Source organism: Ranitomeya imitator, chromosome 3 (genome assembly GCF_032444005.1).
Source record: "Ranitomeya imitator isolate aRanImi1 chromosome 3, aRanImi1.pri, whole genome shotgun sequence".
Lineage (NCBI taxonomy): Eukaryota > Metazoa > Chordata > Amphibia > Anura > Dendrobatidae > Ranitomeya > Ranitomeya imitator.
In genome coordinates, this window is record NC_091284.1 from 216,821,294 (window position 1) to 216,836,781 (window position 15,488).

The 15,488-nt window shown below is 43.2% G+C and overlaps 1 protein-coding gene across 1 annotated transcript in view; it reads left to right on the top strand.

Annotated features, from left to right (window-relative positions):
- Nucleotides 1–15,488, top strand: part of LOC138669570 (serine/threonine-protein kinase 38) — an 83,502-nt gene that overhangs the window by 37,167 nt on the left and 30,847 nt on the right. The window contains exon 5 of the mRNA XM_069756135.1: nucleotides 36–119. Coding sequence (XP_069612236.1) covers nucleotides 36–119 — 84 coding nt within the window. The remainder of the gene's footprint in view (nucleotides 1–35; nucleotides 120–15,488) is intronic.

Sequence of the window (15,488 nt, forward strand, 5' to 3'; positions counted from 1 at the left end):
TACTCAAGTGCCTCATATATATATTTTTTTTGTAGGTCAGACTGGTTCAGAAGAAAGACACTGGTCATGTCTATGCAATGAAGATTTTGAGGAAATCTGATATGCTGGAGAAGGAACAGGTAAGCTGATGCTTTGTGTGTATGTAACACACATTACACAGCTGACATCAACCACAAAAACTATTACCCCGATTGCCACCACACCAGTGCAATCAGGAAGAGTTGAGGCTAAGCTCCAGAATTGGCCCATCTAATGGGGCGGCTAAAGGCTGGTCTAGTTAGGCTGGGAAGGGGCCAATATCCGTGAACCTTCCCAGAATTTCAATATCAGCCTCTAGCCAGCTGCTTTTGCCTTAGCTGGTTATTAAAAATAGGGGAGCCTGACAAACCCGATCATCCACAGGTCCGCTCATCCCTAATTGTGAGGGAATCCCCTGTGGTGAGCACCCTCTTCTGGTCAACCCACAGATTGTCAGTTGGTTTCAGGTCTACACTACTGAACCACTATGGGTAAAAACCGCTGAAAGAAGTGACATGCTGCATTTTGCAAAAATGCAGCGCTTTGGCAAAACGGGAAGAAGAAAAAGCAAGGCGTGTGCATGAGATTTCTGAAGTATCATAGGCTTTGCTGGTACCGTGAAACGCAGCTGAAAATTCGCATTAAAAAAAAAACGCACCATGTGAACATAGCCTTAGACTCTTATCCTGACTCTCAACATTAGGGACATGACCTTGCATTAAGGGGCATTGGCAAAATTGCACAAGTAAATTGTTTCAAAATTTTGTGAAAATTATTGATGCAAAATAAACCAACTGAATCACTACAATGTATTGTCCAGCATGAGCCACTGTGATAAATGTAACTCCTTCTATGACTATCTAATCTGAACCATCTTGAAGTTAGATGGTTGTAGTAAATCTGGCCCTCTATGATTTATTGAAAAAGGTAAAGGATTCAGTTTTTAGGACTGATGGTGACATCCAGCATTCTATAATAGTTTATTTGCTGTTCGGTTGCAGTAATAGTTTGTCATCCATGTTACTTGAATCCTAAGATCCGCTTAATTATTCCATACTGGAAATCCAGGTAATAATTTTAAAATTCTGTATTTCCATAGACTGTAATTCTCAAACTCTTTTTAGATCTTTCATACAATTTTGGAACCTGGTTTTCTATATTGTTAAGGATCGCTGGCAGTCACTATACCATTGTCTTATCTGGAGTTTTGAAAGAGTGGTCCACCTTTCTTCTATACGTCTTCTAAGTCATGGAGCTAATGACTAATGTTGAGCCAATTTAATTGAATGGAATTGAATTCTACTCAAATTTTACAGAAATCCATATTCTCCAGAATTCTTTTTGCCCAAATTCAGCGAACTGATGGGAGGTTATCTATCATTTGGCTGAAAAGTGCAGGGCCCTCAAAAATGTTTTTTCTTCTTTTCTTTCTCTAAATTCACCTCTTCGGCCACCTCTGCTGCTCGCTGTCCCCATGTACGGTTCTTCGATGCATCTTACCGCTGCTGCACTTTGCATATGCACGTTATGCCAGGACTTGTAGACTTGAGTAGACCCAGGGCGACCATACAATACGCATGTACAGAAACCGCCTAGGACATCTCTGCGCTGGCTCGTTGTAAGGTCGCTGTGAACTTGCGACATGCACTCTAGGGTGGGACGTCCGGCTGGGCCTAATCATAAATCCACGCCTAGTGTGAAGATGCAGCCAGTGGCAGTAATAAGAAGCCCCAAGGACCATATGGGGTGTACTGTATTATTTGTTTTCTTTTTCCTTTCCACATCTTCCATTTATCTGTCCAAACCCCAAATCATAATTATGGACATTCAATTAAACAGAGAATAAATTTACTGCAAACTGAAAGTCCCTGTAAGATCCATGTGATTTGTTGACTTCGACCTCGGTCAGATCCGCTCATCTCCAGTAATGAATGTCCATGTGACTGCTAAACCCATAGCTGTTATAATAGGGGGTCCTTTGGGCCACAGCACCGTTTATGGTACTTAGCAAATGCATCACTGACTCTCACATGTGACCCAGTGGACGGCCACACCACTGACCTCTTCTATAATGTTTGTTATATATGGTAAACCCTTTCATAAAGATGCATGAGCCCCCCCAAGTAAAAGAAGACATTCTTGTCCTGACCGAAAGTGACAGATGTGCTGGAAGCTAAGAGGAAGTGGTGAAAAGGGCGTAGCAGTGTAACGTGCGATGACTTCACCGTCTGTTCCACAATACACCACCGTTTATCATTTTATTACGTAAAATGCACTTTAGCGTGGGGAGAAACCTTGGTCTCAGTACTTAGATTTAGGGTGCCTTCTCTTCTGCCCTATGCATTGCATCTAATACTTATATATTTTTAAATTGAATTTTTGCTTCCCTACCTGAGATCACCATAATGTAGAAACAGAGACCATGATCCCAGCAATATTTCACTTACTGGGCTTCTTGCTGGAGTGTTGATGAAATTCCTGCTTTATCTGCTGCAGACCTACTAGTCCTGAGCTCTGTATAACACCGTCCACACTACTGATTGGTAGATTTCTGTGTACGCTGTGCATAGACAGAAAGCTGCCAATCAGTGGTGGTGTGGTTATACAGAGCGCATGACTATGGAGGACTATATGGCAGCAGTTTTTCTAGTCCTCTAATTATCTCCTGCTAATAAAATAGCAAGCAGCCCAGTATGTGACAAATTGCTGGAGTCAGGATCTCTGTCTCTACGTTATGCTGCTCTCAGATTAGGTAAGTAAATAGGGCAGCACACTGCAGCGCCAAAACATGCAAACTTGAAAACACGAAATTTGAACTGCATTACTGCACTAGAAATATGAAAAATGAGAGCTTTTAGCGCATAAAAATGGCCAATTTTATGTGTACCTCGTAGCCACTTTACGGCATCTCTCTTATACCAGGTCCTACGCTTGACCTACCTCGCTGAGAATAAACGTCTCCATCTGAATGGGTACATGTGAAACCTCTTCTTGGACTCAAATTCTCTCTCTGTGGAGGGGTATTGGACCTACTATAATTAAAACACCTGAAGCTAGGAGGCGGGGAGTGCACGATCAGAAGGCTAGAGAATACATTTCAAAAACCTGACCTGCACATCCAAACATAGACTAAGTGTGAACAGGTGCTGAACCCAGAGTCGCCAACTCGTATATAGTTAAGTAAATAGGGCAGCACACTTAACTATATACGAGTTGGCGACTCTGGGTTCAGCACCTGTTCACACTTAGTCTATGTTTGGATGTGCAGGTCAGGTTTTTGAAATGTATTCTCTAGCCTTCTGATCGTGCACTCCCCGCCTCCTAGCTTCAGGTGTTTTAATTATAGTAGGTCCAATACCCCTCCACAGAGAGAGAATTTGAGTCTAAGAAGAGGTTTCACATGTACCCATTCAGATGGAGACGTTTACTCTCAGTGAGGTAGGTCAAGCGTAGGACCTCGTATAAGAGAGATGCCGTAAAGTGGCTACGAGGTACACATAAAATTGGCCATTTTTATGCGCTAAAAGCTCTCATTTTTCATATTTCTAGTGCAGTAATGCAGTTTAAATTTCGTGTTTTCAAGTTTGCATGTTTTGGCGCTGCAGTGTGCTGCCCTATTTACTTAACTATATACGAGTTGGCGACTCTGGGTTCAGCACCTGTTCACACTTAGTCTATGTTTGGATGTGCAGGTCAGGTTTTTGAAATGTGCTCTCAGATTAGGTGACACAAACCTGGGGACAGATAGCCTTTAACCTCTTACCATCATATGATAATGGCATACACAGCACGCAGGCAGGGGGTCGCATCATTCTATGCTCGTGACATGATCGTGATGCACCGATGGGTTGTCATGATGACCAGTGGTCTGCTGAAGACCCCTGTGCCTGGCATGACAGCACCCCTGTGAAAGCCAAGTCCATGGCTGGTGTTCTTGGGAGACCATGGATTTTGCTATATACAATACTGTATATAGCACAAGCGATCAGACGCTTACGAATTCAAATCCCCTTAAGGGACTTACAAATACAGTGAAAAGTGGAAAAGAAAAAAAAATATAAAAGTTCCGTTTCACCCCTCCCACACACTTTTCCCCTATTTAAATATTAAATTAAAAACACACAGATTTGGTATCGCTGCATTCAGAAAAGTTTGTTTTATCAAAATATAAAATTAATCCGATCAGTAACTAGCGCAATGACAAAAAAAAAAAAATCAAAATTCCAGAATTTCGGCTTCGACCGTTGCAACAGCACAAAATTTAATAAAAGGTAATCAAAACCTTACCCCACATTGATATCAATAAAAATATCAGTTCGGGGCACAAAAAACAATCCCTGGCATAGCTCCATGGCCCAAAAATTAAATACCGTACATTATGGCTCTCTGAAAATTACAACACAATTTTTGTTTTGTTTTGTTTACAAATGATTTTTTTAACTGCTTAAAGGGGGTATTCTGATCTTCAAGACCTTATCACAATATGTAGTAGATGTAATAATAATAATAATAATATTAGCAAATACTTCCATTTAGAAATTTAGTATAGTTCCACTGATTAGCGATGCCTCTTTCCTCATGTGCATTGCAGGACCTTAGGTATCCATGGTTACTTACGACCACTGATATAGTGACAGTTAGCTAGTTGGCAGTGGTCGTAACCATGGATACCTAAGGTCCTGCAATGCCTGCACTTGAGGAAAGCGACATAGCGAATCAGCAAATACCTCCATTAGAAATGTAGTAGTTTTTCTAACATTATTATTTAACCCCTTCCCGACCCATGACGCCACGTAGGCGTCATGAAAGTCGGTGCCATTCCGACCCATGACGCCTATGCGGCGTCATGGAAAGATCGCGTCCCTGCAGATCGGGTGAAAGGGTTAACTCCCATTTCACCCGATCTGCAGGGACAGGGGGAGTGGTAGTTTAGCCCAGGGGGGGTGGCTTCACCCCCTCGTGGCTATGATCGCTCTGATTGGCAGTTTCACTTTCAACAGCCAATCAGAGCGATTTGTAATATTTCACCCATTATAACGGGTGAAATATTACAATCCAGCCATGGCCGATGCTGAAATATCATCGGCCATGGCTGGAAATACTAGTGTGCCCCCACCCCACCCCACCGATCGCCCCCACAGCCCTCCGATCTGGCCGGTACACTGCTCCGGCTCCCCTCCGCCCTGTGCTCCGCTCCCCCCCGTGCTCGTGTCCGCTCCCCCTGCACTCCGATCCACCCCCCTCCGTGCTCCGTTCCACCCCCCCGTGCTCCATTCCAGCCCCCCCGCGCTCCATTCCACGCCCCCCGCGCTCCGTTCCACCCCTCCCGCGCTCCGATTCCCCCCCCCGTGCTCCGATCCCCCCCCCCCCCCGTGGTCCCCCCCCGTGGTCCCCCCCCCACCCTATCATACTTACCGATCCAGCCGTGGTCCCGTCCGTCTTCTCCCGGGCGCCGCCATCTTCCAAAATGCCGGCCGGCAGATTCGTTCCAAAGTGCATTTTGATCACTGAGATATAATCTATCTCAGTGATCAAAATAAAAAAAATAATAAATGACCCCCCCCCCTTTGTCACCCCCATAGGTAGGGACAATAAAAAAATAAATAAATTTTTTTTTTTCCACTAATGTTAGAATAGGGGTAGGGGTAGGGTTAGGGCTAGGGTTAGGGCTAGGGTTAGGAATGTGCACACGTATTCTGGTCCTCTCCGGATTTTTCTGCTGCGGATTTGATAAATCCGCAGTGCTAAACCGCTGCGGATTTATGGCGGATTTACCGCGTTTTTTTCTGCGCATTTCACTGCGGTTTTACAATTGCGATTTTCTATTGGAGCAGTTGTAAAACCGCTGCGGAATCCGCACAAAGAAGTGACATGCTGCGGAATGTAAACCGCTGCGTTTCCGTGCAGTTTTTCCGCAGCATGTGTACAGCGATTTTTGTTTCCCATAGGTTTACATTGAACTGTACACTCATGGGAAACTGCTGCGGATCCGCAGCGTTTTCCGCAGCGTGTGCACATACCTTTAGAATTAGGCTATGTGCACACGGTGCGGATTTGGCTGCGGATTCGCAGCAGTGTTCCATCAGGTTTACAGTACCATGTAAACATATGAAAAACCAAATCCGCTGTGCCCATGGTGCGGAAAATACCGCGCGGGAACGCTGCGTTGTATTTTCTGCAGCATGTCAATTCTTTGTGCGGATTCCGCAGCGTTTTACACCTGTTCCTCAATAGGAATCCGCAGGTGAAATCCGCACAAAAAACACTGGAAATCCGCGGAAAATCCGCAGGTAAAACACAGTGCCTTTTACCCGCAGATTTTTCAAAAATGGTGCGGAAATATCTCACACGAATCCGCAACGTGGGCACATAGCCTTAGGGTTAGGGTTGGAATTAGGGTTGTGGTTAGGGTTAGGGGTGTGTTGGGGTTAGTGTTGTGGTTAGGGGTGTGTTGGGGTTAGGGTTGTGATTAGGGTTATGGCTACAGTTGGGATTAGGGTTAGGGGTGTGTTGGGGTTAGTGTTGGAGTTAGAATTGAGGGGTTACCACTGTTTAGGCACATCAGGGGTCTCCAAACGCAACATGGCGCCACCATTGATTCCAGCCAATCTCGTATTCAAAAAGTCAAATGGTGCTCCCTCACTTCCGAGCCCTGACGTGTGCCCAAACAGTGGTTTACCCCCACATATGGGGTACCAGCATACTCAGGACAAACTGCGCAACAATTACTGGGGTCCAATTTCTCCTGTTACCCTTGTGAATCTAAAAAAATGCTTGCTAAAACATAATTTTTGAGGAAAGAAAAATGATTTTTTATTTTCACGGCTCTGCGTTGTAAACGTCTGTGAAGCAATTGGGGGTTCAAAGTGCTCACCACATATCTAGATAAGTTCCTTGGGGGGTCTAGTTTCTAAAATGGGGTCACTTGTGGGGGGTTTCTACTGTTTAGGCACACCAGGGGCTCTGCAAACGCAACGTGACACCCGCAGACCATTCCATCAAAGTCTGCATTTCAAAAGTCACTACTTCCCTTCTGAGCCCCGACGTGTGCCCAAACAGTGGTTTACCCCCACATATGGGGTATCAGCGTACTCAGGAGAAACTGGACAACAAATATTGGGGTCCAATTTCTCCTGTAACCCTTGGGAAAATAAAAAATTCTGGGCTAAATAATTATTTTTGAGGAAAGAAAACGTATTTATTATTTTCACGGCTCTGCATTATAAACTTCTATGAAGCACATGGGGGTTCAAAGTGCTCACCACACATCTAGATAAGTTCCTTTCAGGGTCTAGTTTCCAAAATGGGGTCACTTGTGGGGGGTTTCTACTGTTAAGCCACATCAGGGGCTCTGCAAACGCAACGTGACGCCCGCAGAGCATTCCATCAAAGTCTGCATTTCAAAACGTCACTACTTCACTTCCGAGCCCCGGCATGTGCCCAAACAGTGATTTACCCCCACATATGGGGTATCAGCGTACTCAGGAGAAACTGGACAACAACTTTTGGGGTCAAATTTCTCCTGTTACCCTTGGGAAAATAAAAAATTGCAGGCTAAAAGATCATTTTTGAGAAAATAATTTTTTTTTTTATTTTCATGGCTCTGCGTTATAAACTTCTGTGAAGCACTTGGGGGTTCAAAGTCCTCACCACACATCTAGATTAGTTCCTTTGGGGGTCTAGTTTCTAAAATGGTGTCATTTCTGGGGGATCTCCAATGTTTAGGCACACAGGGGCTCTCCAAACGTGACATGGTGTCCGCTAATGATTGGAGCTAATTTTCCATTTAAAAAGCCAAATGGCGTGCCATCCCTTCCGAGCCCTGCCGTGCGCCCAAACAGTGGTTTACCCCCACATATGGGGTATCAGCGTACTCAGGACAAACTGGACAACAATATTTGGGGTCCAATTTCTCCTATTATCCTTGGCAAAATAGGAAATTCCAGGCTAAAAAATCATTTTTGAGGAAAGAAAAATTATTTTTTATTTTCATGGCTCTGCGTTATAAACTTCTGTGAAGCACCTGGGGGTTTAAAGTGCTCAATATGCATCTAGATAAGTTCCTTGGGGGGTCTAGTTTCCAAAATGGGGTCACTTGTGCGGGAGCTCCAATGTTTAGGCACACAGGGGCTCTCCAAACGCGACATGGTGTCCGCTAACAATTGGAGCTAATTTTCCATTCAAAAAGTCAAATGGCGCGCCTTCTCTTCCGAGCCCTGCCGAGTGCCCAAACAGTGGTTTACCCCCACATATGAGGTATCGGCGTACTTGGGAGAAATTGCCCAACAAATTTTATGATCCATTTTATCCTACTGCCCATGTGAAAATGAAAAAATTGAGGCGAAAAGAATTTTTTTGTGAAAAAAAATTACTTTTTCATTTTTACAGATCAATTTGTGAAGCACCTGAGGGTTTAAAGTGCTCACTAGGCATCTAAATTAGTTCCTTGGGGGGTCTAGTTTCCAAAATGGGGTCACTTGTGGGGGAGCGCCAATGTTTAGGCACACAGGAGCTATCCAAACGCGACATGGTGTCCGCTAACGATGGAAATAATTTTTCATTCAAAAAGTCAAATGGCGCTCCTTCCCTTCCGAGCCTTACCATGTGCCCAAACAGTGGTTTACCTCCACATGTAAGGTATTGGTGTACTCAGGAGAAATTGCCCAACACATTTTAGGATCCATTTTATCCTGTTGCCCATGTGAAAATGAAAAAATTGAGGCTAAAAGAATTTTTTTGTGAAAAAAAAAAGTACTTTTTCATTTTTACGGATCAATTTGTGAAGCACCTGGGGGTTCAAAGTGCTCACTATGCATCTAGATAAGTTCCTTGGGGCGTCTAGTTTCCAAAATGGGGTCACTTGTGGGGGAGCTCCAATTTTTAGGCACACGGGGGCTCTCCAAACGTGACATGGTGTCCGCTAAAGAGTGGAGCCAATTTTTGATTCAAAAAGTCAAATGGCGCTCCTTCCCTTCCAAGCCCTGCCGTGCGCCAAAACAGTGGTTTACCCCCACATATGAGGTATCAGCGTACTCAGGACAAATTGGACAACAACTTTCGTGGTTCAGTTTCTCCTTTTACCATTGGGAAAATAAAAAAATTGTTGCTAAAAGATAATTTTTGTGACCAAAAAGTTAAATGTTCATTTTTTCCTTCCATGTTGCTTCTGCTGCTGTGAAGCACCTGAAGGGTTAATAAACTTCTTGAATGTGGTTTTGAGTACCTTGAGGGGTGCAGTTTTTAGAATGGTGTCACTTTTGGGTATTTTCAGCCATATAGACCCCTCAAACTGACTTCAAATGTGAGGTGGTCCCTAAAAAAAATGGTTTTGTAAATTTCGTTGTAAAAACGACAAATCGCTGGTCGAATTTTAACCCTTATAACTTCCTAACAAAAAAAAATTTTGTTTCCAAAATTGTGCTGATGTAAAGTAAACATGTGGTAAATGTTATTTATTAACTATTTTGTGTCACATAACTCTCTGGTTTAACAGAATAAAAATTCAAAATGTGAAAATTGCGAAATTTTCGCCAAATTTCCGTGTTTATCACAAATAAATGCAGAATTTATTGACCTAAATTTACCACTAACATGAAGCCCAATATGTCACGAAAAAACAATCTCAGAACCGCTAGGATCCGTTGAAGCGTTCCTGAGTTATTACCTCATAAAGGGACACTGGTCAGAATTGCAAAAAACGGCAAGGTCTTTAAGGTCAAAATAGGCTGGGTCTTGAAGGGGTTAATACACCTACTTCATATAGTCATAGGATCTTGGAGATGGGAAAACCCTTCAAGTAAAGCAAAAACTATGCATGTTTGATATCTCCGTAATAGTACTAACCTGGTGAATCGTATTACCAGGTCATTGGTGCTGTAAAATGAATGCAATAAATAAAAATAAAAAAATGGCAGAATTGCTTTTTTTTTTTTTTTATTTTGTTACCCTTGGAATTTTGTTCCCACTTTCCAGTGCATCATATAATAAAATGGATGAGGTCATTCAAAAGCACGTGTCCTGCAAAACAAGTCCTCAAATGGCTGTCTATGGGAAAAAAATTAAAGCTTAAAAATGGAGTTAAGGGCTAATGATTTATCTGCACCTTCTGTTGGCAGGAATTTGGCATATCTCTGCTTTTTTTTTTTTTTTTTTTTTTTTTTTTTTTTCTTGCTTGTATATCACAAACATTCCCAGAACCATTCACACAAGCCTTTAACCCCCAGCTTACAATCTAGCTTGCCCATTTTAAACATACGTACAGAGGGTCAATTTCCTAAAAAGCCAAGTAATGAAACAGTAAAGCTTTGTAGTGTGGGAGGAAACCTCAGAAAACAGGAAAACCACACAAATACGGCAGACGTACAAACTCCGGCAGATGTTCCTTCATCGGTTTCGATCCCAGGACGAGAGTCTTGCGAGGCCACAGTGCTGCTCACTGAGCCACCACACTGTCTGCCCCAATGGCAATCGCTGTGGTCGGGGGCAGAACCTGAAGAATTGTGTTAGTGGATTTCATGGGGTCAGTTATGTAGTTGCCACAAACGGCACTCCCTGTGTGTGCGTGGATTTCCTCCCACACTCCAAAGACATACTGATGCGTATGTGTGAAGCGCTGTGTAATTAATGGCGCTATATAAGCAAGTTAAATAAATATCTCGGGCAATATCCAAACCTATAACCTGAGAACGTTCCTTCCCCCCTGTATTCAAAGTACAAAAAAAGCTTTGTAAAACAAAAATTCACTGCAGTGGTGCGCGCATACACTCACGTTTTGTTTCACGGATGTGTCTGGTAGAAAAAGTGCTTTCCGTCAGGGACATAAGCGTTTCCTACGCTATGCTGATATTTTGTTTTTAGATTCTGCTGAAAACTAAAGCCACAGAACTCTGGTGGCTGACAGATGCTCCTGTCTATTAATGGTCTGTATGGATCTGCTGAGGTGTCACTCATTATAACAGGAAAAAGTGGCACGCACACAGTCTGTTATGGTGGCACACAGTGGCATGTAAAAGCTTGGGCAGCCCTGGTTTAAATTACTGTTATTGTGAGCAGTTAAGTTGAAAAGATCTCTAAAAGGCCTAAGTATATATTCTATTCTATTTTCATCTTTTCTTTTCTTTTTTTTTAAATTGCAAAAAGAAAATTGTCCTATCCAAAAGTTTGGGCACCTTGCATGGTTAGTACCTAGTAGCACTCCCTTTTGGAAGTATCACAGCTTGTAAACGCTTTTTGTAGCCAGACAAGAGTATTTCAAATCTTGTTTGAGGGATTTTCATCCATTCTTGCTTGGAGAATTTTTCTAGTTCTGTGGGAATCCTGGGTCATCTTGCCATGCACTTTTCTGAGCACGCCTGCTCCTCACTAATCATTATCCATTTGTGGAAGCCATCCTCTTTTCAACTTAATGGTGTTATGTTTACATCAAAATTTGTTGAAATTTCCCTGTGTCCATTCTTCCTGTAAAGTGTTATCCGAGCATGCTCGTGTACTAACTGAGTGTCTTCGACGTGCTCAAAAAATCCCTGACCTGAGCCCACATCAAAGCTGCGACAGGTCAGCTGTTTGGTACAGCTGACATGTGCGTGCAATAGCAGCAGGTGGAATCGCAATCCACCCGCCGCTATTAACTAGTTAAATGCCTCTGTCAAACGCATTTAACTACCGCTTCCGGCCATTGGGCCGGAAATGCGCGCATCGTCGAGCCCCCCGTGCATGTGATCGGGGGTCAGCGATGCGTTGGCATAACAACCAGAGTTCTCCTTGGCTGGAATAGTTTGCATACACAATGTCACATTTGGAGAGTCAAAACAGCAAGACCCCCAACAAGTGACCCCATTTTGATAGCTTCAACTCTCAATTAATCTAGGGGTGTAGTGAGTATTTTTAACCCTCAGTCGATTCACAGACTTGTATAACATAGGGCCTAGTAAATTAAATTATACTTTTTTTTTTTTTTCTACTAAAATGTTGCTTTGACAAGTTTGTAGTTTTCACAAGGGGAAATAGGAGAAAACTAACAGTACATTTTATTACGCAATTTCTCCTGAGTACACCAATACCCCATAAGTGGTCGATAGCTACTTTGAGGCACAGTGCAGAGATCAGAAGGGAAGGAGCGCCATACCGTAGTGCAGACTTTGCTGTTATGGTTTGAAGGTACAGTGACCCACTGAAAGAGCCTCTGAGGTGCCAGAACAGCTAATCCCATTTTACAAACTGCACCTCTCAATTAATTAAAGGGAACCTGTCACCCCCCAAAATCGCTGGTGAGGTAAGCCCACCAGCATCAGGGGCTTATCTACAGCATTCTGGAATGCTGTAGATAAGCCCCCGATGTATCCTAAAAGATGAGAAAAAGACGTTAGATTATACTCACCCAGGGGCGGTCCCGCTGTTGGTCCAGGTCCGGCGCCTCCCATCTTCATCAGATGACGTCCTCTTCTGGTCACAATTGGTAACATTTTACATAACGCTTGGGATTACATTTATCTGGCGCTCTATGCTGAGTACTTAGAGCGAAGGAAATAATTATTTGAACCCTTGCTGGTTTTGTTAGTTTGCCCACTAACAAAGACATGAACAGTCTATAATTTTAAGGGTAGGGTAATTTTTAACACTGAGAGATAGAATATCAAAAATAAAATCCAGAAAATCACATTGTATAAATTTTATATAAATTAATTTCACAGTTGGGATGGTATTCTTAGGCTTCCAAGCTTCTCCCTTTTTCCTCCAAACGTAACGATGTCATTATGCCCAAAAAGTTCAATTTTAGTTTCATCAGACCACAGGGCATGTCTCCAAAATTTGAGGTCTCTGTTCCTGTGTGCATTTGCAAACCTTAATCTGGCTTTTTCATGATTCTTTTGGAGTAATGGCTTTTTCCTGACAGATTGGCCTTTCAGCCCATGTTGATACAGTACTAGTTTCACTGTGATATTGTGATGTTCAATGATATATTGACACAATCTTACCAGCTTGCAGTATCCTCTTCGCAAGGTTTTTTGCTTTTGTCCTTGGGTTGAAATGCACATGTCGGACCAAAGCACGTTCATCTCTGGGACACAGAACCCGTCTCCTTCCTGAGCGGTATGATAGCTGGACATTTCCATCTTATTTGTTCTTGCGTATAATTGTTTGTAGAGATGAACAAAGCATCTTTCGGTATCTTGAAATTGTACCCAAGGATGAGCCAGACTTGTGCAAGTCCACAATTCTCTTCCTGATATCTTGCTTGATTTCTTGAGACTTTCCCCTGATGCTTCACAAAGAAGCAGTGTGTTTCAGGTGTGCATTAAAATACATAAAAAAAAAAGGGAAGAAGCCAGCACTGCTTATGGTCAGAACGCAATAACTGAAGTGCAATTGCACATAAATTCTAACTGTATTTCAAATATGAGACATTTAGCAAACAATTGATCAATTCTTTGAGCTACCCCGCCACTTCACGGCAATCTCATAATGGGGCAGTCCTAATCTACGTATTTTATTTACGTTGTGCCATTATGGCTTCCTGAATGTATAAAAAAAAAAGGACCACATTAAATGCGAACTGTACCTGGAGCATTTTCAGAATCACTCCCTTGGTGCCAGGATAGGCAAGCGTAGGTAAAGGCCGATCAGGTCCAGTGCGGACATTTCAGATCTGGCTTCCACACTGCCAAACCCGCACCAAAGATGAAGGGTGAGACAGGCTGAGACACAGGTGCACAATTAACTTGAGCCTGAGGCGGGGCAGGGCTGCTGTGTGTGTGCACAGCAGCCTATCAATCACAGTGAACACAGAAAGAATGGCGCACATAACCCAGCGTGCGCGGCAACAGTGGTGGTCAGCCACATACCAATGCAAAGCAAAAAAAAAAAGGGAAGAAGCCAGCACTGCTGAAATGTCCGCACTGGACCTGATCGGCCTTTACCTGCGCTTGCCTTTCCTGGCACCAAGGGAGTGATTCTGAAAATGCTCCAGGTACAGTTAGCATTTAATGTGGTCCTTTTTTTTTTTTTTTTTTTTTTTTTTTTTTTTTTTTTTTATACTCTTTATACATTCAGGAGGCCATAATGGCACAACGTAAATAAAATACGAAGATTAGGACTGCCCCATTATGAGATTGCCGTGAAGTGGCGGGGTAGCTCAAAGAATTGATCAATTGTTTGCTAAATGTCTCATATTTGAAATACAGTTAGAATTTATGTGCAATTGCACTTCAGTTATTGCGTTCTGACCATAAGCAGTGCTGGCTTCTTCCCTCTTTTTTGATTAAAATACATCCACAGGTGTGTCTCTAATTAACTCAGATGTTGCCAAAAAACAGAAGCTTCCAAACACATGACATCATCATATGGGCAGTCCAGAATAGTTTAAAGGCATAGTAATCTTAGTGTATGTAAACCTTTGACTTTGCAGTAAGTAATGAACATGCCTTAAAACATTCTCTCATTATTCTGGCATTAGGCAAATATTAATATCTATATGGTGGTCCGATTCGAACGCATCGGGTATTCTAGAATATGCATGTCCACATAGTATATTGCCCAGTCACGTAGTATATTGCCCAGCGACGTAGTATATTGCCCAGCTACGTAGTATATTGCCCAGCTACGTAGTTTATTGCCCAGCTACGTAGTGTATTGCCCAGCCACGTAGTGTATTGCCCAGCCACGTAGTGTATTGCCCAGCCACGTAGTGTATTGCCCAGCCACGTAGTATATTGCCCAGTCATGTAGTATATTAGTCCCTCCCTACTCCCCTGCAGTCGGCGCCCGCTCCATACTCCCTGCAGTCACCGCCCACACAGGGTTAATGCCAGCGGTAATGGACCGCGTTATGCCGCGGGTAACTCACTCCGTTACCGCCGCTATTAACCCTGTGTGACCAAGTTTTTACTATTGATGCTGCCTATGCAGCGTCAATAGTAAAAACATCTAATGTTAAAAATAATTAAAAAATCATTATATACTCACCTTCCGCCACCTTTTCCGTCATCACAGGCCCTGCGCAAGAAGGACCTGCCATGACGTCACGGTCATGTGACAGCGACATCATTACAGGGCCTGCGCGAGAACGACCTGCCATGACGTCACGGTCATGTGATCAAACTACAACTGGCCCTCGGAAGGGGAGTATATGTTTTTGTTTTTGTTTGTTTTTTTTTAACCTGTGACATACATGGATGGGCAATATACTACGTGGCTCTGTGCTGTATACTACGTGGCTCTGTGCTGTATACTACGTGACTGGGCAATATACTACGTGACTGGGCAATATACTACATGGCTCTGCTGTATACTACGTGGCTGGGCAATATACTACGTGGCTGGGCAATATACTACGTGGCTGGGCAATATACTACGTGGCTGGGCAATATACTACGTGGCTGGGCAATATACTACATGGCTCTGCTGTATACTACGTGGCTGGGCAATATACTACGTGGCTGGGCAATATACTACGTGGCTGGGCAATATACTAC